At 39.3% G+C, this 26,685-nt stretch overlaps 1 protein-coding gene across 3 annotated transcripts in view; it reads left to right on the forward strand.

Moving 5' to 3' along the window:
• TECPR2 (tectonin beta-propeller repeat containing 2) overlaps window positions 1–16,165 on the forward strand; it is a 41,047-nt gene extending 24,882 nt beyond the window's left edge. For all 3 annotated transcript variants that reach the window (XM_058026015.1, XM_058026017.1, XM_058026016.1), the window contains 4 exons: window positions 2,805–2,953; window positions 14,093–14,234; window positions 15,231–15,380; window positions 15,642–16,165. In XM_058026015.1, coding sequence (XP_057881998.1) covers window positions 2,805–2,953; window positions 14,093–14,234; window positions 15,231–15,380; window positions 15,642–15,799 — 599 coding nt within the window. In that variant the 3' untranslated portion in view covers window positions 15,800–16,165. The remainder of the gene's footprint in view (window positions 1–2,804; window positions 2,954–14,092; window positions 14,235–15,230; window positions 15,381–15,641) is intronic.
• Window positions 16,166–26,685: the final 10,520 nt, after the last annotated feature.

Here is a 26,685-nt window from a genome sequence, read left to right on the forward strand (position 1 = left end):
TTAAAAATAATTCAACTGGTTTGCAATATTTCCATTTTTGATGGCAGTGTTCATGACTGGTCTGATAACAGACAAGCAGTTTTAACTTAAGGTTTAAGGAAAGGCAGACAGCTGACAGAGTTTAAGCTTCATGTACAATTTTAGTGTATAGTTTATAATATTTAATGGAAAAATTATAAACTGTGTCTTTTAAAATTAACTTGTTTTTCAGTTGTACACCAGTTATTTTTCAGACCTGATTATTTGGTTCCAAATCACCATACTTTAAACACTGATGCTTTTTTACTGACCTACAGGATAAATTTGGCCACTTTGTCCTTCTCATGATCCTTAGTGTGGTTTGAAACTCTTCTCATGAACCACTGCTTTCTAGCAGTTTAGACAGTAATTGTTTAACTGAAAAAATAAGTAACTTCTAGTCATTGTCTGAAAATCTCAGAAGAATTCATATAGGAAATCAGTGTAATTGGTGTTAGCTGCCTGTAATACCTGGCCTGTGAACTTCAGCGGTTCTGAAATTCAGCCTTTACATTCAGCTGTTCTGTCAGCTCTGGCACATGGTGGTGGCATAGTAGAGATTTGAGGTCAGGAAATACTCAAACACTCCTCTGTACCTGTCACTGTGGGTTAGCACTGAAATGTGAAAATGTTTTAGGCATTTTTTCTCCATTTAATTGCATGTGGTACATCACAGCTTGACAAGTGCATATCCATGGCTATAATAGAAAAGCCTTTATTTGTTCTAATGGGGCTGAAGCAATGGGACAGCTATTGTTATTGTGTCAAGTGTATGTTTAAGTTTACTCCAGAAACATGAGGCCTGTGACTGCAGAGGGCAGGCAGGGTGGGAGCAACTTTCTGTAAAGTGCAGTTCAGAATTCTGTATGGAAGTGATGGGGTTTACCAGCATTAGGTTGAAATACTCTTATGATGTTGGTAGTATCTTGCCTTTTGCAGTATGTTCTGGGAGTAGCACCCAGTAGATTATTTTGATTAGCATTCCACTATCACTATCAAGGTTTCTAAACACAGTAGAATGACCTTTAGGTTTGAACAATAAACAATGCTGCTGGTTCATGCTACTTGCTCTAAAACAGTTGGTGAGTGTGGTTAACATGACCTTGTCCCAAGATACAAATGGTAGGTGGGAGGAGGGAGAAACCCCAAAACATTTACATAAGGGCTGTGTTTTTGAATATCAAATTGTACTGTAGACGTAAATAATACCAGCTCTGCTGGGTAGGTGATATGTGATTCCAGCTTTGAGTGCCTGATGCTTGTCTGGATCAGAACACTTGGACAGCTGAGGTATCATGTGACAAAGCCTTTGAGGCATACTTTATTAGAAGGAATAACAAGGTTTTAAGTAAGATTTTGGCTTTGCAGCTCAAAGTCAAGTCTCTGCCTACATAAGAAAATTACTATAGATGTTCTCATCCCAAGCAGTTGGAGTTTTTGTTTGACATTTTGGTTTTTATATGAAGCTGTCTGTTAAAAGAAATTTTTGGGTGAGATAGATTGATTTCTATTCCTGTGATCCAGAAAATTAAATAATTCTGGTTAATGAGATCTGTTCACCACAGATAATTAAAAGATAAAGCTCTGTTGTGCTGTTGTTTTCTGTTCTTTTCCCCAGCAAGCCCTTACAATTGGGAATATTGCATTCTGCAGCAATAAATACTTCGAACTTGCACTCTGTGGGATAAAATTCCAAGCCTCTCTTTAAGGAATGCTGTGTCTGATGCACTTTACAAGGATTTGTTGCCAAATTTCACATCCCTGAAAACAGAGCTGTTACCAAGAATGGGATATCCCAAGCAGCACTGGCATGTTCAGTCAACCAGCAAGGCCTATTTTTAGAGCCTTTAGTTTGGAGTCTGACCAGAGCATTCCTTCTGTAGTGGATCTGTACTGCTTGGGTCCCACTTTCTTTGGAACTTGTTTTCCATGACTTAGCTTTGTTTTCTCCAACATGGGGTGAAAAAAGGAAATCAAATGTTAGATACATTACGTTGTGTGGCTATTTTAAAGTTATTTTGAAAGAGTAAGAGTTTCAGTAGACAGTTAACTAGCAGTTCTTTTTAGTCTAAAATACCAGGTTTGCATCTCTACTGTCTTTGCAGGAATTTAGACTAAACCCAAACACAGACCACATCAAAATTCCAACACACACTTATTTGGCAGCTTTGTTTTGATGATGCTGACAGGGTTAAAATACTGCTGCACATTTGAGATTGGTGTAATAAATATGTACAGTGGTGAATATAAATCCATTTGAAAATGAGTTCCTTTATTTACAGATGTGACACTGGTATGTTAACACTGAAATGCATAACCCATATGCTCTCATATTTTTGAAATGCTGCTGCTGTTAGGAATGTTCTTTGCTGAGTGTATTATCAGATTGACACCTTTAAAAGTCTCCAAGCATGGCCAGCTACAGAGAAGAGTTCACATTAGGTCATGTGAAAGTTTGTCTAGGCACTGATAACATTTGTCATGGAATGGTTCCCTGCTTGAATTTGGTTATTGGAATAGAGTATTTATAATGTGCTTTAGAAATTGCACTCTCCTATGACTAAAACATTTAGGTTTAGAGGAGAAATTTCTCACATATGTACTACCTGTTGGTTTTGTTCATTGTATCCAGCAACTTTTTTTATTCTCCCACAAGTTGTATTAACTTCTAATCATTTTTATGTGACTAAAGCTTGTTTAATACAATGAAGTCTAAATACAAGTTATGATTGTTAGCTGAATTTGAAGGGAAAATGCCAGGTTGCTGATAATCTCTTTGTTATTAGGTGGTGTAAAGCTGATCAGCTTGACCTGTGGAAATCAGCATGTTTGGGCCTGTGACACCAATGGTGGCATTTATTTCCGTGTGGGAACTCAACCTCTTAACCCAAGTTTGATGCTTCCTGCCTGGATAATGATTGAGCCACCCATACAGGTAAAATGTTGATTGCAATTCTTTGTAACCCAGTGGTTTCGCTCTATGCTAAACAATAAAACAGTCATTTTAGAATTCATGGGAAACAGCAGAGCCAGGTTTTATAGTATAGAATTGAGCTATGCTGAGAACCCTCTGTGTGCTAAGCAAGGCTGGATGGACAAACAGCACACAGCAGAGGGTGTGGGAAGGCTCTGCTCAAGTGGCATGGGGCTGAATGCCTGCCTCCCTCTTCCTTTATCCTCACCCTTGTGAGTCTGGGATGCTTGTTAGGGTGCTGGGCCTGAATTCATGACTTTGCTGGTCATGCAGTGCTTTGTAAGCATGCAGTACAATTGCAGCTCTTTTCCCTTGTTACTAGAATGGGAAAAGTTTATATCCTTTCTACCTGCCAGCTGGGAGGGTCAGAGCTGAAAGAAGCCACCTAAAGTCACCTGGAAGCACATTTGAAAAATACAGAAAACTGACAAAATCTGTTTCTCCAGTGTCTGTTTGTTGTTTGGGTTTTGGTTGTTTTCTTTTTAAATCCCTCTTTAACCACAGTGCTTGCTTTCATTGCTGCTCTAATACTTTGCAAGTTAATCTGTGAAATGGGAGTAATTTCTGTTGTGGGTTGGAACTGCTGTAATGGAGCTGACCTCTGACTACTGATTTCATTCTTTACTCCTTGGCACAAAATGGCTTGAACTGAACTGTCTGCTGGTCTAGCCCAGTAACACTGGATGTGTTTGCATACTTGATGGACATTCTGTGATGTTGCAGCATTTCTCTTAAAGATTTTGAAATGTGTGATACTTTCGAAAGTACACATTAAGAAATAGAAGTAAATCTGTGGCAGTGGAGTTGCAATCATTTATTTGGTTTTTACATCATTTGCTTTTAGTTCTGCTTATCTCTCATCAGCCAGTTGTTGGCTCATGTGTATCTCTGGGTGTAACAGCAAAGAAGGGCAGGGGAACAGGGAAATGAAAACTGCAGATAGGCATCCCATCAATTAGCACAGCATTGGTTAGATGACTAATTCTGTACATTTTGTAATGTGGTTCTGGAGAAATGGTACCTTGTTTTGCAGGATAGCAAGGCAGACTGATAAATAGGTGCCAGTATCAGTTGCAGAAAGGACTTGGTTCCAGAGCTGGTTCTTGGTGTGCTGCAAGTGGATCTTTGTGATGTAACACCTTGTCCCTGCTAGCAAGGGAGTAGGGCAGGAACAAGATGAGACTGAAGGTGTCAGTGATGATGTCTCCCACAAAGGCAGTATTCTTTAAAAAATAGAGGAAGAAACATTCCATTTAAACTGACTTTGCCAAGAGACAGAGAATTAAACTTGTGTACTGTCTTCTTACCAAAGGTCTATCCAGAAGAATAGCCCAAAAAGCTGTTTCTCTATGCTGATACTGTTTTCTCTGTACTAAGTGGTTCTCTGCTTCTCCACTGAAGTAGATTAAATTACTCAATACAAAGGTGTTTACAAGAATTGGGATTTGCTGAGGCTCATGATTTGGCAGTGACTTCCTTAAGTAGAAAGTGGACAAGGTTGAAAATCAAATTATTTCCCATAATCTTATCAACAAAGCTGGATGATGTTGCCTTCCAAAAATTATAACCTTCTGATACCCAGAGCAGTGTCATTCCCTTTCCTCTTATCTTGCCAACTCCTGACATGGCAGATTTAATGGGTCAGTATAAAGAGGCAAGAATTCAGACATTGCTTGCAGAGATGATGAACACTCATGGGTTACGTACTTGTTTTGAGACAATTCCAGCATGTTAAAACAAGTCATTAAATGAGCAGCCATTCATGCTTTTGCAGAGGCTTAATGCAAAATGAGAAAATATGTGAACTTTAAAAGTATTTCCAAATACATCATAATGTCTGAAGAGTGAACTATTAAGTGAACAATATTTGCTTATTAGGAACACCTTACTGTTCTGCCTCTTAATTGACTTTGACACAGTTCATGCTGCTTTGCTCTTATGTTCAGAACAACAGGAATACTGTAAGAAGTATTTGTGAATGATTCAGCCATTTTCTGTTTGAAGAAGGAAATCAAAACTGCTTTTCACTTGCTTCAAGTACAGGAACACTCTCAAATAACGTAATTTAAAACCAGCTATGGATATTTCATTCCCTAGTAAATGTCAGAGCCAATATGACTTGGCTGTCCCAGATCTCATGACTCAGGAGCAGCTTGGGAGCAGCTGCAGATTCTGCTTTTATGGTGTCACTTCTCCTTAAAGCAGTGCTGCAGTTGCACAGTATTCGTCTTTGCAGAACTTCACAAAGGTATTCAGAAACTGCAGTTTTGATGAGATTTTGCTCATGCTAAAATGACTGAATATAATTTCAGTCTTTGACTTTGTGATGCTGTATTTTTTTCTTAAATCAAGGCTAAACCCATTCTCATTTGTACCTCTTCTCTCTGTACCTCCTTACTGAAGCATCTCTTGAGATGAAGAAAACATTATTTGTTCTCTGCCCTCCTTCTTTTTTATTTTATCCAGTACTTCAGAAGTGGTTGATAACATCATTAGAGTATCTTGAGCAGTAGTAGTTTATATATAGCTGGTTTCTGTGATTCATCAATTTGGTTCTGCAGTCTTAGAAGTAAAATAATTATGTAGTTAAGCTGCTTTTTGAAAGCTGTTTCAAGGACATTGACAAAACAAATCAAAATGCTTTGATGAAATTTAGACCAGGAAATAGAAAATGTTTTTCCACTCTGTTGTTAACATGCAGGACAAAACTATCATCTGTTGCAACATGTCTCAAAATACACCCATATTTTTACATACATAAATATTTAATTTAAAAAAAGGCAGGAAATATAAATAATATAGAGTATCTTTTTATTTGTTTGTAGCTTTATTATGATTTAATGCCTTTCCAATATCTAAAGGAAAAATAACTAAAAATAAAATAGAAAATTAGTACAGACTGTAAGACTAATTTAGATTATTAAAGGGTAGAGCTTGATCAAAAGGTGAAAGTCTTTAAATTGCTTTCAAAGGTCCCACCAAGTTGAACTCTTTGAAAATAATTCTTTGAACATTTCAGCTTTGATTTCTGGTACCTTCTGAAAAAGATGCTGAGACAAAATCTGATCTTGAGAATCTCTTGCTTCCCACAGTTTAAAAACTGGCCTTAAAACCTTCTCAGATTTACATCAAGGCATCTATCAGATAAACAACTTTATCTGACCAAATTAAAGGAAACAGAACAAATATTTGTAATGAGTGACTAATCATCTAGTCATTGTAAATATTCAGTCTTACTCTAAAAATAGATTGAGACATTTTATTGTCACTTCTTTAATTGCTGCTCTTTGTTAATTTGTAACCACATTTCATAGAGAATAGAATTGAAAAAGTGATACTATTAAATCCAGAGGTCTGTTTAAATATTCTCATAGCTTGTCTGAGCTACAAAGTACAAGAGATTTGTTTAGGGAAACATTTGGTTGCTGGATAAAGCTTTAGATGATCATTTGTAGTTCTCAGCAGATGAGCACTGCTTGACTTAGTTTGCCATAAAAGTGTCTCTTGCATTTTGTGTGCTTCAAGTTAGAGAAGCTTTTGATTTACTGCTCTTCCCATAAACAGCCTGGTAATTGTGTCACTGTACTTTAAACTTGGTGTCATAGGCAAGAGAAATTCTTATAGGTAGTAGAAATTCTTATTGATGTAGGAGGAGCTCTTTTTTTCTTGCACAGAGACTTCAAAAAATAAATTAAGGCTTTTCATGCTTTCACAGTCATTCAAAAATTATTAAAACTATGAAGGAAATGGTACTCTAAAAATGCCATTTAAATCTAGGCAAATTATCTGTAATTCTGAAAAATCACTACAGGATAGATTTAAGTTCTTTTCAATACCTCACACTGAACATACGTCTAGAAAAGGTAAAGAGTTGGTTGTGCCTTACAGATGAGTGTTGACTTGTTAGAAATGGTTGTCATCATCTTTCTTTTGTTTCCTTTATTTAGATAAAATTCTGCTTACCTTACAGAACACTTATTTTGGATCTGGGGACTTTGTTCTGCATCTGCCTTGCTTTTGCATTTCTAAGTGAGATTTCTGTTGTTATTAAGGCCAGTTCTGCATTTAGTGGTACTTAGAGGAGGAAGTGGTGAGCAGTCCTCAAGATCAGATTTTGCCATTAAGCTGAAATGCAGGAAGGGTTTGTTTGAAATGATCTTCAAGAACTGAATATTTTGAGGGGAAGGAAATTTTTCTGTTGAAAATGCTTTATAGTTTTTACTTCAGAATCATCATCTACTTCTGAACCATCCTTGTCATGGAAGTCTCTGTTCTTTCCAATTCAGTATTCACATGTTTGTTTTTTCCAGGTGCAGTAGTTTTCACTAGCACAGACCAGTTTGTGTTTCTCAGCCATTGCACAGACATCTTCTGAGTTACCATGAGTTCTGCTTTGGAGTGCTAAGATAAGATTCAGAGGAAGTATCTTTAATTAACCAAAGTCTGCATAGGTTGGAGAAGTAATACAGTCATTAGGCCTGGTTCTCTCTAGACCAGACTAACTGTAGTCTGTTGTTCTGTGTATCTGCACTCATGTGAGGCCTCTGAAGACATTAATAGGGAGATGATTTTCCTGGAGGACTGCACTTTTCAAGATGATGTAGAGAAAAGTTGTTTGGCAGTAGTAAGAGCAGCTGTCTCAAGGTGGGTTGCAAATAAGTGCAGGAGATCAAAGCTTCTGCAGCTGTGCCTTTTGTTTAGCTGATTTAGAATGCCATAATGTTTAAGTTCAAGTCTATGCTATTCTTCACAGGCATGCCTATCTTAAGTAATTGTAAGTTACATAAAAGGTGCTTTTAGAGGCTGAAAAAAATACAATTTCAACATTTGTTCTGGAGTTGCCTCATGCTGATTCCATTGCTGAGTGTAGTGCTTATTATCTCCCTCCTTGTTGCTAGTTAAGAAAACTGCTGTCTCTGTATTTCAGTGTAGTTTGCTGCTTTGGAGTTTTAGCCCTCTGATGTTGTTTTAGGGCCCAGCTATCACTGTGTTCAGAAAAGCGGCGCGTGGCCTGGCCTGGGAGATAACAATTGTTATCAGCACCAGAAGCTTCAGGTCACAGAAAGTGCCCAACAAGCAGTACAGCCAGAAAATTCAGTGGGCAGTCCTCCTGTGTCCTTCTAAAGTGTGATCTCCAGGTGGTGCATTTGCTTTTTCACAAGACTGACTTACATTTAAAACATCAATTGAGAGAAGAACCTTCAGTTGAGAGAACCTTCAGTTTTCATACTTCAATTTGGTTATTATTTGGAACTTCCCCATACCTGCAAACTCTTCCAATATTCCCATGTTTTCGTTAGTTAACACAGAATTAGATATTTAATTATTCTTCAGAGAGATGAAGAATTATATTTAACATTCAGTTGGGCAAATAAACTAACCGCAACTATCATAAAGTTTTGGCCATTTTTCAGAGTTGTTCTATTCAAAAATAAAAGCACCATGGTGTAAAAATTCATGGGTAGAGGATGATCATCATGATTTAGCAGGTATGAGCTGTGGTAGCACAGAGTAAGGAGACACCCTGGGGTATCTGCTGGACATCAGACCCTTTGACCTTGAATTAGGACCTTGAAGACCCTTCCCTGTAATCCCCCAAAAATGCTTTCTGTCCTTGATAAGGTATTTAAGTTTCAAAAACTAAAGAGGGGCACTTCATAGGCATAGGCTGCATCAGAGGGTGTTTCACTGATGCTCATTAAAAGTGTATTTATAAGGAAATAAAACCTTGGTTACTCAGGTTTGCTTATACAAGGTTTTTATTACCTAGTGTTAAATTATGTTCTGTTTCCTGGGAATTTGCACTTAGTGTTTACTTAACCCACATTTCTGTAAATAATTAATTCTTATTTTCCTAACAGTTCACTTCTTCAATATGTTATTAAAAATACCTGTAGGGGTAATTACAGAGGGCTTATCTCCTACATTGCAGTTTATAATCTTAGTTATAAAACAGTGTGATCAGAATACAGTTGGGCAAAACTGAGTAGGCCTGGAGTTTGTATGGTCTCTAAAGTGGTTACATGAAATTTAAATTATTTATTTATTTAATTGCTTCTAAGGAACAGTTGTATTAAGTATTTTTAAAGTATTTTATGGTTCTGTTGAGAACATTTTGAGTAGTTGCATGGGTTTGGTTTGATCTTTTCTATGAATTGATACCATGTGTTGCCTTTTTCATGTTTCTGCAAGGAAAAATGTTGGAATAAAAAATTTAGAGCTAACAGAAGGGGAGAGGTCAAGGGATTTCCTCCTTGGCTTTGCTTTATCTTCCAGATCGTGCTAGTCATAGGCAGCACAGTAGATACCTGCTTTGTTGGAAATACCCAGCTAAGGCCTTTTCCTTTTATCCAGTGAGGGCAGAAAGTGGGGCAAAGGGTCCTATTGCTGTTCTGAGGCTTCTGAGGAAAGTAATGCTCCAGTTTTACAGACAATAAATAGTTATGGCTTTCTGGCAGTTTAATGCCAGCTTTCCTGAAGAACATGTGGCATCAAGGAAGGCCAAACATAGATTCATCTTTCCTGCTCCTGTGTAATGCCTTGAACTTCTCTGCAGAGAAAAAAACGGCACTTAATTTAGCAAGCTAATGCTGAAAGAGCTTTATAACCTTCATTCAAATGGACCTCAGAAAATAATAAGTAAATAAGCCTTTATTGGGAGAGAGTCTCTCTAAGTTGCATTCTTTGTTTGTTATCCTTATTAGGAGGGTCTGAATGCTGTTAGTCATGAGAATAGATTAGTCTGATGCACTCATAATACTCAAGAGTGTGAGAAGTATCCCTGATGTGACCTTCTGACAGCCTGGCCTGGACCAGCTGAAGGTGTTTCTGCTTTGTCTTTGGAAGGAGAGGAGAACATTGGTGCTGAATGGAGCCACCAACCTGTTACAAAAAGGATTGGGCTTGGCCAGACTGATAATGTTCTGTTTAGTCTTCCTTATCCTGCATATTTGCAGCAGAACAGAGATAATGGAGGTTTGCTGGTACATGGACTCTGTGCTCCTGAAAAGTGACGTGGAAAATGTTCTGGTGCCTTTTTCGTGTGCGTGTGCTTGTCCTTTCTTCCTTGACAGGGAACTTTAACCATTTGGGTTCAGCTGTGACCAGTAAGAGAACTTTTGAATAGTATGTAGGGGAGACTGGATGGAGAAATGTGTTAGTTTTTACTTTGGATTTTGTTTGATACTATTACCAATAAGTTAAATTCTTACACTGAAATTTACTTCTCTGTGGTTTGCAAAAGAGAGGAAGTAACTTGCACAGAATTATAAAGCTAATGGACAACTTGGTAACTTAAATATGTTTAGCATAGACATTATTTCCTGATATCATTTAACCATTTGCCAGTTATGTGATTCCTTCAAGTTTATTTCATTTTATCAACCCTGTTTTCACAACAGACATGGAGCAAGCTGGTTTTCTTTGTTTTTATTTGTATTGGAGAACAGATATATCTATAGTTCTCAGTATATTGCTTTTATGAAGTACATAGTTGATAGTGTTGCAGTCCATTTTCCTGGTGGAAATTCTTCATATCAAAAGACAGGGAGTGACTGGGGTGTTTGCAGGATGGGGAATCTGCATTCAGATCTGACTGGCTAAAACAGACTTGTGAGATTTTTAGAGTTTAGAAATGTTTGGCACCCCAAGTAATAGAAAAACAATGTTCTGCATTTTTTTATCAAACAGCGCTGGATCCTTGAATAATCCATCACAGGTTGATCTCTCACAGTGCTGATCATATTGTGGATAAGTGTATAAACAGAGTTTGGTGTATCAGAGCAGGAAGGCTGAGAGACTGCTGCCAGGTTCTTTAAAATTCCAGATTCTCCAGTAAATTGCAAATAGGACATGTTTCACAGTCAAGGTGTATAAATCTCATGAATGCTGTTGGAAGTTAAACCAGCTAAGTAAAGGCTACGCTGAAATAATTTATCAATTTTCATGGTTATCAGTCTCTAAAATGTTATCAGCAGATTTATGAATTTGCAGAGATATCTCTCTTTAGTGCTGTGAGAGAACTCTATTTAACCTTTAGCTGCAGCTGTAGAGATTTTCTTGTTATATAACTTATAAAATACTTAAAGCATACTTATGGTAATTAAAACTTAGTGAAAATTGGATATATCTGAGATAATAACAGCAAGATTGTTCTAAGAAAATAGTTCATTATGTCAAGAAAATTTAAAATTCATTTTATCCACCTTACTGTGGTGGCCATGAGAGTGGCTTCTTGTTGTAGATGCGTAAAAAATAATCCAGAAGTCAAACCTTTGCAACAGGCTCTAAGAATTGCCTGTATTTGTTTCCAAAGAAATTTCCTGGTTTGTGCCAAAAGCTGCTGTATATAATGATGTCACTCTGTGTCCTGTCAGTTGAGTCCTTTCCTGGCTGTTCCACAGCAGGAAGCTGAGGGTAGAGGAATTGCCTGGATCCTTTGCAGCAGTAGTCAGAAGATTGTTTTATTGATGTGAGGTTGTCAGAAAGAGCTGAGCAGCCTGAAGAAGGAAGAGAAGCTGGAAGTGAAACCCAGAGAGGGAGGGAAGCTGAACGATGAAGTGAGCTCACTTAGAGAAGCAAAGAATGAGAGGACTATTTGGCCAAGCTTTTAAACACATTTTGAATTTGATGATTGGCATTTGTGCCTTAGATGTGTTGGTGGTGCAGAATAGAGCAGAAGTAATTGCTTTGATTACACTTGAGCCTGCAGTGGTGTCAGGAGCAATTTAGCTGAGATTCATACAGCTCCTTTTGTGGCTCTCCTTTTGGGTGTTTCCTCTGCTTTTCTTAGTTTCCACTACCTCTAAATCTGTAATAATGCAGAGGCTTAGGTAGCAGGTTTAAATAGTAAGTGTTTTTGGATGGAAATCCTGCTCCAGCTCTTTCTCAGAGGATTCTCTTCTAGACAAATGACAGTAGAAGAGAGGCTTGGGATCCTGCCATATGAGAGTGGGGAGCAAGGTGCACAAACCTCAACAGCTCAGCAACAAAATTCCACCAAGGTGTCAGGCACAGACCCTGGGACAGACCCTGGCTGGAACATGAAGTGTATTGCAGAGCACAGACAGACACACTGCCAGTCTGTGGTGTGAAGGCCATGGGGGAAAGGTGGCAGAAAGTCCTAAATCTGGGAAAGAGGCGGCTATTTAGAAGAATGTGGTAAGAAGGAGATAAGTGGATTTTTAAAAATGAAATAGAAAGAGAAAGGTGAAAGGCAAAGGTCTCCTGTTCATGCAGTACTCCAGCCTGCACAAGCTGATAACTGCCCAGCTCCCTTGTGTGAAAACTTGGGACTGCAGGAGCAGGAGTGTGGGGAGGGTTGTGATGGAGCAGGGAGCTGCCCTGGAGGGAGGCACTGCCCATGGCAGGGACAGGGGGAGTGAGAGCCAAGGGGGCTGCAGAAAGAAGCAAATGGAAAATGGAGGGGAGAAATGGAAACTGGCTCAGGAGTAAGGATCACTTCCAGCAAAGGGGCAGAAGTCCAAATGGGAGAATCGTGTGGGGTTTTGGGGTGTTTTGTTTTTAATGTGGTTTGGGCATTTGATGGGTTAATTTTGGATGTTTGGAGTTTTTTTGGTGTGGTTTGTTGTTGTGGGGTTGGGGGGTTTTTGTTGGGTTGGTTTTTTTTGGTTTGTTTTCTTTTTGGTTTTTTTTTTTTGTTGTTGTTGATTGAGATTTTTGTTCAAGGCAGTAGCTTAATACCAATCTGAAAGTTGCTAAGCAGGTGGTGTTCTATGAAGTCAGTGCTTTTCAAGACAATTAGTGGCTTTACTTTTAAGGGTTCAAACTGCAGCCACTTGTGAATTTACTGTGACCACAAGTAAACACTTGATCAAGGCTCTACCAGCCTCAGGCTTCCAACAAAGGGCAAATACCTAATGAGAGGAAAAACATGAGAAGATTGTCTGTCAGGGGCCTTGAAACCTGAATAGACAGGATTGATTTGGTGATGCAAGTCAGACTTGGTTGTAGCTTGGTCAGGCCCAAGTCGGCACCAAAGTTTTAGAAGCAGAACCAAAGCAGGTAACTGTTATGTACACAGAAAGCCCATCTGGGACTGGGCTGTGTGCTTGTGTATACATGCAGATCATGCTTCTGTATCCCTTGGTTTATACATACAGACAGCTACTTGCTCTTCTATTTAGTACTCTGGAATTTCAGCTTACACCCATGAGGCTAAAGCAGAGAATGCAGTGCTGCTTTGTGAGGAGATGATGTACTTCAGACATCATACTGTCTTCTGCAGTGCCTTTACTAGGCTGGTGTGGAGAAAAACTTCTTTTTTCTTTACTAACCATGTTTTATTCAAAGTCCATGTTTTGCAGGATATTTGCAATCATCCAACCTGATTGGATGGTAGGTTTTGCTACAAAGTCATGATGTTACATCAGTGCCACTGATTTTGAACAGTAGTTAAGGCAAATCTCTGTAGAAGCAGGTGGAGTGAGGACATGCCTGGGAGCAGAATGGGAAGTGTGTTTCACTTGTGATTGCCAGTGGGTAGTGGTGTGGATCCTCTCCTGCAGGTGAGGTGCTCCAGTACTGCAGTGCTCTGCAGCGAGTTCCATGGGTGTATTCCTGTGGAATGGAGTACAGGAAAGAAGGCAGATCATCATTTAATTACAAAGAGGAGACATTCAGACTGTAGAAATGTACTGCTTTAGAATATGCTTAGAAATAAAGTGCAGGTTTATTAATGTTAGGAAAACTTTCTGTCAGGCAAGAGGAACATATTGCATTTTGTGCATTTCATTGGAAGAGCTCCTTTTTCCAACTTGTAGTTCAAACTGTATCTGATTGGAATAGCAGTGGTTAAGTAAATACTAACACTATTAGACTTGAATACTGAACTTTAAATATTAATATCACTATGAGTAATGATACATTCATTCATGTTCCTTTTGCACTTACAAAGGGCTAAAGTTCTTGGAAAATGGATAATTGTGTACAGTAACACATAAAATATCAGATACATGTTCCCCTGTTTTTAGTATCTGGTAAATATTTTACTGCTCTTGTGTACTTCTGTGAAAAACAAATGCTACAATAGTACAAAGATACAGTAGTACAAAGTTTAAATACTATGCTTAATTTTTATAGCCAGTAGGAATCAACTTGGTCAGCATTCATTCAAGTCCAAATGATCAGATGTTGTGGGCAATTGATAGCAAATGGAATGTCCATGTACGAGTTGGAATTACAGATGAAATGCCTGTAGGCACTGACTGGGAACATGTACCAGGTAAAAATTAATGCATCAGTTCCTTGTTGCTTCTGCCATTTTATCAGTAGTTTTGTTTCATTCAGGTTTTCTTTTTTTCTTGTTGTTTTTTAAATTAGATAGTAATGCTTATTTTTTTTTTCAATCAAGTGTTTGATAAGGGTTATTTTTTGAAGAGGACCTTGGTTTTACTTAAAAACACTGAGTAGTTAACTGGGAGAAATATGATTTTTTAAATGAATTTATGATGTGTTATTTCAGGCTGCTGCCACTCAATTAGTAAGTGGTACAGTTCCCTTTCAATTAAAACTAAAGCAGAATTCCTAAGCAGTAAGGAGACTGTTGTGCTGGGGGGGTTTTATATTTAATTGTGATATCACATGAGGTTTCTTACCTAGATGTGGGTAACAAAAACCTTACACTATTTCTCACATCTTTCTACTAATCCTGTGTGCTGGATATGTTGTGGATTAGGTAATTACACTTTTGCCTTGCCTTTAAATAAAACTAAATTTTGTTTCCTTCTGAATAACTGTGCATTGATGCTATCTGCTTTTTAAAGACTTGTCACTGCATTAACTCATGGCACTTAGTTGCAGAGTACTCTTGTGAAGAGAGGGCAAGAGTCCACAATGTCTGTAATATTAACCATTTTTAGACAAATTAAGATTGCAATTGTTGGCTTGTTCCCCATGTGGTAGTCACATGCAGTGGGGGCTCCAAAAGCATGTTATGAAGGTCCTCTAATTGGATGTTGCTTGTGACTCTGGCCACACAACAAATTATTTCCATGTTGGGATAACCCTTATGGCCAATAGATGCAGGAAGTGCCAAGTCTGCAGTTAAAAACCTTTTTTTGTTCATCGATGCTTCATGTAAGAGTATATAAAAACTATTATAGTCTTGATAGTAAGAACATATAAAAAGTATTATAGTCTGCTCTTAGAGTACTTTCTGCAAGTGTATTTGGAGTGCAGGACAGCCTGGTTCTTCCCTGCTCATGTGCAATCCCTGCAGGTTTGCAGGCCTGCCAGCTGGCTCTGAGTGCCAGGACGGTGTGGGCGCGCTGCCCCAACGGAGACGTCGCTCGCCGCTACGGCGTCACCGACAAGAACCCCGCAGGAGACTACTGGAAAAAGATTCCTGGGAATGTCTCACGTTTAACAGGCAAGTTGGTTCTGCATGGCAGTGTGTCCAAAACGTTGGGATGTCTGCTTTGAGTCCACTTTGAGCTCTAGCTGATGGTGCTCAAGCTGGCCGTGTGCAGGGAGAGCCGCACGCACTGTGTTTCACCAAGGGTGTTTTTATCACATTAGTAAAAACCTTCTCGGGCTATAATTGTGAAAACAGATCCAAATATTATTTATTCAGTCTTTAGAATTGGAAGCTACTACTGTAATTAAAAGATGGATAATTTGTGCTTTGCAGTGACCCCTCTAGATGAACTGTGGGCGGTCAGTACTTCTGGATCTCTGCTCCAGCGCCTGACTAAGACCTTTAGCCATTCCCATAGTTTGCAGAAAAATAATGACACTTCTGTTCTGCTTCACCCTGATGATCTGGAAGATGAATGGGAAGTGATATGAAGTCTGTCAAGCTTGTGAAGCAGTGAAAAAAACAGGAGGACAGAATTTCTGTAATGTATGTACAGAATATTGGATCTAAAAGCCACTCATTGGACCTGTGATATTAGCACTTTTGTATTGGAAAACTGACCTGTTAAATAGCCCCAAGCTGTGAGTTCTGATGTTTGTTACATAATCTTTTGGGAGACTCTTTAGGTGTGGCATACTGCAATTGTTATACCGTACTACTGTAAAAGCTCCTTTGGAAATATAACTTTTCAGTTAACCTTACTAGCAATGAAAGTGAATACTTCACAGCAGCATGCAACTAATGTACTGATTTTGAGAAGGAATTATGTTGCATTAAATATTTCTCTACAGTGGAAACATCAAGCATTTCTCAATTTCTTCTTGTATTTGGAACTCCATACAATACTGATGGGATTACTCCTTGACTCTTGTACATATATTTAGAATTATTTTTCGTTGCAGCATGGAAGAAAATATGGTGAAGTATTTCTTAGTAAGATCTGAGAATATAATGATGACTCAGTATTGTTAGAATGAATTTAATTTGATCCATTTCCATATAAATAATTGTGAGGCTATACTAACCTTCCATTTCCAGAAATTTTGTTCATAATTTGGCTTCATTCACAAGGTAGAGGTTTGGATTACATCTAATATCAGGGGGACTTTTGCCCATTTCCATAACCATCAGGAAGCTGACAAGAGTTTTGGGGGTGAGTCCCAGTTTGGAATAAGAAGAGGTTGCTTGTTGAGTTTGTAGTACAAAGCAGGAATGTACAAGGCAGCTTTCATAATTCCTGTTGTGCTGTATTTGTGCCTCCAGCCAGTGCTTTAACATTTGGACTCATATTGTTTTGAGTGCCAAACTTAAATTTGTTAAGAATAAAATGGTAATTGATAGAATTACCTACCTATCCCATTTAAAATCGTGATATTGTGAGAAAATACTTAACAATATTCTGATTTTTAGCTATGTTAGCTAAATTTTGAAGTGTCTTATACTTAACAGATGTTGCAACAGGAGTATGTGATGAACTGGGAAGTAACCTAAGTTAATCATTGCAGTTTATTTTTCTTTATACTAAATCTTCTTGGAAAGATACCTCATCTTTTTTAAGCAATAGAACTATAGATGAGAGAACCTGAGTTCAGTGTGTAGGCGGAGGAGTTATTTTGTGTTTGTTCTAAGCTTATAAATCATCAGAATGTTTTAAGCAGCTGCTAACCAATACTGTAAAAGAGCCAGCTTCAGGAAAGGCCAAGAGTTGAAAAGTGGGGATTTTTCTGTTTTCAGAACTTAACACAAATGGCAAAGGATGTGTTTTCTTTTTAACCTCTGTTCTCTTTCAGAATAGTTCATGCGTGTACTGCACTAAACTTGGAACAAACATGGTGCAAGGTGAGAATGTGAATTGGGGGAGAGAGAAGTTATGTTGTTTTTTTTTTAGTAGCACTTGTGGCATTGGCTTACAGTTCTCAGTTGAATCTCAGTCCTACAGGAAGGACAGATTTAATTCCCTTTTACAGATTGTTTGCTTCTTTGCTGTCTCATCTCTATACAGAGATTACCCCAGAGGGATTCTTTTAGCCTGTCTGGAAGTGGATGGTAATGGAATCAGCTTGTGAAGTAACCCAGTCTGTTTTATGCAAGCCTAGCTTGGTGTCTTGAGGACCCCAAGGAAGCTGAAATTCAGCTTAAAAGTATCTTGTGGCAACTCCTGAGTCAATCACTTTGGAGAAAGGACATGAGAAAGAACAACTTCTCTGTGCCCTCCAAGCACCAGATGCTCAAGTACAATGGCATTATTTAATAGTGACACTTTTGTATTACATTTTTCAAAGTCATCTTAGTAATGGTTTGAGCTTGCTAGTTGTTTATTTACTGTATAATACTGTTCCTTGCTATGGTCGTTAATATTCTATTGGTGTCAAGAGCTCTTACAGACTACTTTTCAGGGTAGTTTCAACAAAATTAGGATGGGTTTTTTTACTTTTATTTCTGTATTTAGGTTTTTGGTTTTGTTTGTGCTTTAAGACAAAGTGCAATAAATTAGATTTTTAAGAAATAAATTACTGTGGTAAGACTCATCTTTTGTGTGATTTACAAGAGAATTCTCTATGTCTGACAGTCTTTCTGTTGTGAAAGACTGTGCCCTAATGTTGCCCCAGACAACATGGTAATGACAATGTAAGGACCTGAATAGTGTGAAGTTTATTTTATCTATTTTTAAAAATTGTGACAGAGGTGTGAAGCCAGCAAAATGTTCATCATTAAGCAAGGACAATTAAACATGTCTCTCATTTGAATGTTAAGCTTGTTGCATCCATATTAAGATAGTCTTGCTGTAATAGAAGGAAACAAATTTCTTTCCTTGCATGCTGAACAAAAATTGCATCTGGAATATTTTAGCTGTCAGTGAAAAATATGCATTTGTGGTTCCAGCTAGAAAATGGTGCAGCAGAAAATGGTGATTGTACCACGTGTGCTGTAACTGCACCCTTCCTTGAATTATTCATTATCTGAGGACTTCCTGTGTTTCTGGCATTTTACTGGAACTGCAGCTGGGGTTTAAGAGAGAACACCTTGGCTTTGCTTCCCAAAAGAGAGAGCTCTTTCCTGGCTGAGTGGGGACCTGGGTAACTTCACACAAGACAATGTAACAGTGATTAATGAGGCTTCTGACTCTTAAACACACTTCCAGCCCCAGGAATCCTGTTCAGATTCAGATGGCAGTGTCCTTGCTAATTATCATAGCTTTTATCTTGACAAACTGGTTCAGCTGCTTCTCTGACCCCTGCAGGGAAATGGTATTCTCCTTACAGCACTGGCTCCTTGCTATTGTGCAGGAGTAATCCTGATGTCACAGCTTAAGGAAGATGTTTGTGATGAGTTGTTGTGAAACCAGCTATTGTAGACAGATGAGAAACTCCCGGTTTTCTTTGTCTCACAGCAATAAAAATCGATAGGATCATGTTAAATGGTACAGAGAAAGTCTTTCACTAACAAGTGTCAAAGAAAATATTCTAATTCCTTAGGTAAGGTAGTAGAAGTGTTGATGTGAAACAGTGCTACTATGAGGAACATTACAATGAGAAGCATTTAATTATGAACTTGGGTCATTGTCTAAACATACTTTATTTGTGCAGTACAAAGTTTCACAAGTCTTCAGCCTCCATTACCTGTTCCAAGAGTGTCTGATGGAATAGACCAGGATCATCCCCCCTTCTTCCCACACACCTGTGAACATCAGAACCCCATAACTCCCCTGCATTACTTTTCAATAGATGGGTTCTGCCAGGCATTTCAAAAGCACTTATGGATTGTTTCAGACTTGTGTGACATTGATTTATTTTTTTGCTTTTCTCTTGGAACTCCATATACTGAGGGAGCTTTTGCTATTGTTTCAGCCAGTTCTGGGTAGATTTCAAGGAACAAGCTTGATACACCTTTTCAGTAAATGCTGTTCTGAGTATAAAGGCTTGAAATTCAAGTGCTTGTATGCCTATGGCTTATCCTGGTCAATTAGCAATTAGTGAAGCATAAATTGTTTATGAAGGTATGGAGTTCTCCTCATTACTTTGGTGTAAATTCTCAGATGTCCAGATTTTACACTAACTGGCCCTGTCTACATCCCATCCCTGCTGTCAGGAGTAGAGAGGTAAGTCTGGATTGAGATTTCCAGCTGTTATTCCTCTTGCAGCCTTCCTGAAAGCCAAGGTTACATGTTGGAAACAGTATTATGGTGGCAAGCTGGGAAAGACTGATGGATCCTGTGCCAAACAAGGTAGATCACCCTGATTTTTGATAATGAGTTATTGTAGTTTACCACTCTCACATCAGGACAGAAGAGAACTTGTAATATATAGGACTGGATTTTAATTACTGGAAAGCGAAAGTTGAGTTGCAGTCATTATCTTTTGTGAATTACTACAACCAGAGCTCTACCAATAAAGATTAAAATGTCTGGATGAATGAAATTATCTCCCTAGTCTGCTATAGCAATATCTTGGTTTATCAGTTATGGATTTCTCATTGCTTGAAATTGAGATGGGAAGTGAGATTTGGGTTTAGTGCAGGAAATGTTTTAGAATGTTCTGTGGCTGGTATCACACAAAAAGCTGAGTGAAATTACCATGATGGCTCCTTTGGTCTTTGAGTCTACCTGACTTGAAATCTATTTAAATATATCTATCAAATTGTTGTATTAGCCATAAGGTTAAAATCCTTCTTGGTGCTAGTGGAAGAAAAAAAGCATAGAAAAAGTAAAGATCTGTTTGAGAATCTTTGTGTTCTTATGGATGGTGGACTTCTTATATATGTATATGTATATATATAAAAGCTTTGATTTCTGTTCTGTAAAAGATGATAACAATGATAATAAAATATGAAAAATGTATTTTAAGGGGAAAATGCCTTTTCCATTTTGGCCCTCAGAAATTACTTTTAAATACAGGGATTTTTATAGCCTGTGATTCTGATAGAGGAATTGAATAGTACACAGCTGAATTTCACTGAGTGGAGCTGCAGTTATGAATTAATCTTTCAAACATTATTCACTATTTCTGATACTGAAGAAACCAGTGATTTGTTTTTCCATTTTAATATACTTTTCTCATAACCTCAGCTGAGATACACTTAGAGCAGATAAAGGAAGGAGACTTCCATTTACAACACTTGTGTTTTGAATCTCATATCCAGGGAAAATGTACCTAAAGATGTGTACAGAATTTTATTACCATCCTGTGCTTACCATCTTGGGTTTGCACAAGTGACTGTGCTTTATTTGTATTCAGTGGACCTGCTGTCTAATCAGTGTGGGAGCCTTTGCTGAGAGCTCTCTGCTGTTAAAGGTGTGCAGAGGTATCTGGTGTATGGGATGGAGAAGTGACACAGGTGTTAACATCTCTTGAAGCATGAAATGAGAATACTCAACAGATGACTCCTTGCTGAGGAGTCATGAGAATACTCAACAGATGACTCCATGCTGCTGTATTTTTCTCTAAATGTGGGCTGGATGAATTTAGCTAAGCTCTGTTGGGTCAGATGAAAGATCAAGCTAACTAGATCTCTCCCAGAAAATAAAAATAAGGCTGGGAGGAAAGTTCCTGGGAAGCCCCCAGCAGAATTCCTGGCACGTGTGCCTCGCTGCAGAGCAGGGGGATGTACCACAGAGAATGAATTTGCTTGGGCTGCAGGGGAAAAACTGCAGCTGCCAGCAAGAAACCCCACAATCCCTGGTTGTTCTAGGGAACAGACCAGCCAGCTGATCATGGGAAGTGCAAAGTAAGGAGGGTAATTGCTAGAATGACTGAGATTTTACTTGCTCAGCTCCCACGCTTGTCTTGCTAAATCCGTTTTGTGCCTCAACAGATGGTCGAGGGTCTGTTCCCTCTGTGAGCCACACCCAGCACTCCAAATTGGGGACAAAAACATGTGAAGCAATGGACCTGCACTTTGTTCCATGGTGCTGTGGGGAAAGTCAGACCTTTTAAGTTTAGGAGAGCCTGGTAAATGATCAGTGTAACACTTTGCAATAACATGTTTAGCACTGTTGGTTCTCTTTGTAATTGCTGTAGTAATAATGCTGACCTTGTTAAATATTAACATTGATGCCATAGGTACCTGTGTAGGAGATCTGTTGGGCTTCAGGTCTCATTAGCTGGTTACTTAAAATACTGCCAACATGGGGCATGTTTAAAACAGCTACAAAACAATCTGAAACCTGTGTTTGTCTCTGCTTGGAATGGATGCACTGGGGAGCTGAATCTCCCTGCTTTTAAGGCCTGCTGATGGCTTTTCATACTGTTCTTTGCTTAGTGGGGAGATCTTTCTCCTGTCCTTTCATGTGTCTACATGATGCCCATATAGAGCCAATCCTTTGAAGTAAACAGTGTTGTGTATAGCACCTTTTTTCCTTCCCCCCATCTTGCCATTTCTAAATGCTGTAGGGTGGGAGCTGAGGTCCAGGGATGTAGTGAAGCAGCTCCTCCTACTTTAGCTTCAATTTTAATAAAAACACAGAGTTTAAACCAGCTGGGTTTTGTGTCAGCTTTAACCTTGTCCTTAGTCCTCTGCAGTATGTTTTTCACCATTGCTGGCTGCTTACAGTGTAGTGACTTCTTAAACCTGATTTTAATAGAAGACTTCTGAGGTGGAAGGGAACAGATGTTTGGGTTTTTTTCTTAAATGGGTGAAAGATGCCATATTTTCCCAGGTGAGTTTTCAAAGCATACCAAGCAAAGTGAGCTCATCTTTCACTTAAAAGGCCATGCTTCATTCAATCCCTGAGTGTCACAATCATGCAGCCAGTGATTTCTCAGAGCCACTTTTAGAAGCAGGTTGGCATCTATCTTGCTGTCAGCTTCAGGGACCTTAAGAATAACAATGTTTCTGCAGAACTGTACGGCCAAGAGCTCAGACTTCTGAGTCTCCCTCAGCACATTTGTTCTGGGCAGCATGGGCAGGCTCATCCCCTCACAGGATTCCCTCCCTGGTGAGTCTTGCCAGCCTCTGTGGGGGATAAGAGCAATCTTTTGCAGATCTGGACAAATGGGTAGGTTTTTAGGTCTGTCTCTAAGGATTCTTGCTTTAAGTCTAGCGTTCCCTGCTAGAGTTCCCAAGTCAGCCAGGGTGGAACACATCAGCACAAGAGACACAAATTGCATCCCTGATAAGTTGTTATTACAAATACAACTTTGTTCATGCTCTCTCAGGGTGAATTTCATCATATTTCATGCAGTTTTTAGTTTTAAAAGTTAAATATTGAGGGGAGCAGTGCAGCCTGTGTTGTATTTACCATCTATGATTATTTTAGGATATTAAGTGACAGTAATTTTCCACAAGCACCCATCTCTGACCTTGAGATGGGTACTTTTAAAATTCAGTGTCTAATGGACTCACCAATTAGGCCTCTCACCCAGATGATTTGCAAATTCTTACCCTGTTTGCATTTTGCAGTCAAGATTCTCACTTTTTGTTACTCTCAGTTTTACAAGTACAGCTTGTTCAGAGTGAGTAGATTTAAAATAGCTATTCCCAAATTCTTGAGTGAGTTGACCTGGGTCACCACTTAAACTTCCTTGTAGATTTTCCTGCATTTTTTTCCATCTAGTTTTTAATAGAAAGCACCACAGAAGTTGTATGCTTCTGTAAACAAATGTGGTCCATCCACTTGGCAGTGCCTGATGAAGCATCTTGGAGAATCACTGCTCCAGAAACACTGCTGCAGTGGGAATATGAACATTGCTTTCTCCCCAAAAAATAAAAGAAATCTGAGTTTATTTTTATTAGCACTGATATTATTGATCTCTTGACCTATATTCAGCTGTTTTCCCAATTAAGATTATCTGAATTCAGTTCTCATGTAAAGCCCAGGAAATACTGGCCACAGTTATAACCCACGCTGACTAGGGAAAAAACAAAACCTTTTTTTTTACTATTTTGAAAAAAAATATTTTGTGAAAGCACAGCCAGGCAAGTAGGGAATACTGGAGTGTTTGTCTTTCGTATTTAGTCCTTATTCATGGTAAAGCTTTCACTACAATGGACCCTGGAAAGGCTTCAGGAATATTATTAGTAGGCTTTGCCTGTAAGGCTTTGCCATATAACATCTCTGGAGGCAACTCTGCTTATGTTCAGCCAAGTAAGATGTTTTTGGAAGCCATCCCTAGCAAGTGATTTTGCAAAACAAGTGGATCTTCTTTCTATAATGTGATAGCCTTTCTTCTTTGGCAGTGACTCGTAAAATTTTAATACGGATGACACTTGGGGAAGGAACCATTTTTTTCCCCTCTCTTTATCCCAATGCCTCTGCTGCAGTCCACACAGAAAAGGAATATCTTTGGAAGCCATTTTATGCCACTGATTGGGAAATAGGAGCATGTCTTTTCAAAAGATAGCCAAGTCACAGGAGGCCTGTGGTAGTAGTTCTGGGTAATATTTGCAGCTTTGTTCCTGGTGTGGGGGGAAGTCTTTTGCATTGCATTGCACAGTGCTAATGTGACTTTGTTTCCCTCTGATATTGATGTGTTCACATCAAGGTTACTGCAAACAGCTGGAAACACCTGGATTTCAGAAGGGACATTCTGACAAGCCAGTATGAGCAGAGATAATGCTCCTCCTTGGGAAGGGGGGCAGGGATGGGAGTGGAAGAGCCGTGAAAGAACACCTGCCTTAATCTGTGGTTGCTAGGGTAAGTAGAAGTAAAATGATGATTTCAGGGAATGTTGAAGAGAGTAATTCTGACCTGTGGAAGATGAATGAGGAAAGAAGAAACAGGCTTAATGTCAGGAAGCATTTCCTTATCATAAGACTTATTAGGGTGTGCTGTTGTCAGGAAATGGTTGCAGTTCCATTCCATAAAGCATTTAACATTGGACAAAGGGACCAAACTCTGTAATTAGATAAAAGAATAAGAACATCTGTCTGTCAGAGCCATTTAATGTTCTGTTGCTTTGCTTGATTCTTCTATGTAGGTGGTATCACCTTGTTTTCACTTCTTAAAGTACTTTTATGTCCCTCATGTTCTGCTTGCTAGATCTGAATGATGTTAGCAGAAAGTCAGGAATTCTGAAGGTGAAGGATGAGTGCATCTTCCTTGATGTCATTTTCACAGAATCACAGAATAATAATATGAGTTGGAAGAGACCCACAAGGATCACTGAGTCCAGCTCATCAATGAATGGCCTGTACAGTCACTTGGTGCTGTGAACACACAGCAGTTTTGCACATCCATGAGAACATTCAGGGCTTATTGATGGCCTGTGTGAAAACAGTGCTGTTTATTGTAGCAGAGGCAAAAAAGCAATGCCACCAGCAGGCTCATGACATGTGACATCACCTGTAAGAGATGTGACATATCTGGGGGTTGGGTTGGTCTTTTATTTTCAGAATCAGTATGTAATGAACAAAAATAAGAAAGATTCCTTTGACCACTGATGATTTGACATTACAACAATATGGGGGACTTGTAAAAGCCAAATGGTTAGACTTGTGTAGTAAATATATTTTAGTTAAGCTCTAGGTGCTGGTTTCCAATAGTCTTTCTCCACAGAGGTGATCCCTCCACAAGAGGATGCTCATGTGTAGTGTCAGTCTTTGACTTCAGCAGGCATGAGCTGTCACTTTTATTTATTACCTGGTAATGTTCCCCAAACCCAGACATCTCATGTATTTATTGTGGTAAATCTGCAGTAAACTTATCTTTACCTAAAGGCAGATTGAGAAGGAGAGCAGGCAGACAGGAAAGAGGAATTGAAGGTTTGCTGCTGACAGACTGACAGGTCAGGCAGTTCCCAGCTCAGAAAGGAGCAAACCAGAGTGAGGTGAGTGAGGTGAGCCTCACTACCCAGTTCAGCAGGATGTCAGGCACTGAGCTTACACTGAGGGGTGGGCTTGAGAGTACCATGATGCATCCTACAGCAACAGGTGAGTGAGCCACAGACCAGGAGAGCTGTGTTTTTCCATTAACCCATAAAGAGCTCTCTTGCAGAGGCTTGGGAGCTGGGGAGGCACGTGGAAATGCCAGGAGCACTGTGCTAGTTTCATGTTTTGATATCACAAAGGACATGGGTTTTCTTCAGGGTCAGAGCTCAAGACTTGCTGTCACAGGGGGTGCAGCCCTTCTGCCAGCTGAGCTGAAATTCATTGGCTTGGATAGCCAAACTTGCTTTTCTCTTCACAGACAGCATCTAACAGAGAGAAGTAGGACATCTCTTTCTGCCACACTGTATTTAATGTCAAGGTCACCTGTGGTAAATATGGGATTGAAACAGCATGTTTGGTATGTGTCCCATGAGCAAGGGTGTGTCCTGTGGAGTGAGCTGCACCTGTGTCAGGTTTGGATCTGAGTAAAGCTTCAGTGTAGTCTAATTAATGAATAGGGCCTGGTAAGGTCACAGTCCAAAGCAGGGATTTGGTTACATAAATTTCTATGCTTTTGTTTTAATAGGGAATCTACACAAGATTTGTTTGGTATCTGAGCAACCAGTTTCTAAAGCATCAAATCCCAAGTAGGAGGCAGGAAAGGCTTCTTTTGATTCTGGAACAAAAGACTTCCGAATACCCTCTCAGCTCTGTGTCCTTGGTTTGGTACAGCACAGTGCCACTTCCCATGCATGAACTGCAAATGCTGAAAAGGTGAATAGATGCAGATCCAGTCTACCAGCTGGGACTTATTACCTCCCAGAGTGAGCACTCAGTGCTGCTTAGCACCCTCTGAAAGGCACAGCATTTGCTCAGCAGAGCTTTTCTTTCTGAGCTGGAGGTGGGCAGAGCCAAGCTCTGTGTCAGTTCTTCCCTCTTCTGTTTGGCTCTAGCTTGGAAAATTACTCCCTCACTGTCAGGGCTAGCAGAGTAATTTGTTCCCCATTTTTCCTCCCCCATCATTCAGCTGAAGTGGAAAGAGGATGGGAACACGTGAGAGTGGTGCTGTTAGAGCAGAGCATTGTGGTTCTTCTTTAGCCCCATGGGGCTCAGCTGTGCAATAGAAACACCTGCCTGACAGCCCTGGGCTGGTACCAGCAAAAATGCTGCAGGGCAAGGTCTGCTGCTGTCTGCCTTGTGTTGTGGGGGCCTGGGAGACTTTAGGAGTTAAAGAGTTAAAGGCAATACTGAGCCAGAGACCTCTGGTGATAAGAATATTTGCAGATATTACTGATAAGAATGTTTGCTGATGTTACTCTGGAAAAGTTTGACCTCAGAAGCTGGAATTTAACTGCCCTATATCTCTCTGAACTGGCAAAAGGAGATGTGCTGTGGGCTGGCTGTTCATCATGTGGGCAGGGGCTCAGTACCACAGGCTTGTCTAAGCCTGTGTGTAAGCACAGCTGGTGCCATGTGGGACCAAAGGGACTCAGGTTCTCACTGCATTCATGGT

This window comes from Melospiza georgiana, chromosome 6 (genome assembly GCF_028018845.1).
Source record: "Melospiza georgiana isolate bMelGeo1 chromosome 6, bMelGeo1.pri, whole genome shotgun sequence".
Lineage (NCBI taxonomy): Eukaryota > Metazoa > Chordata > Aves > Passeriformes > Passerellidae > Melospiza > Melospiza georgiana.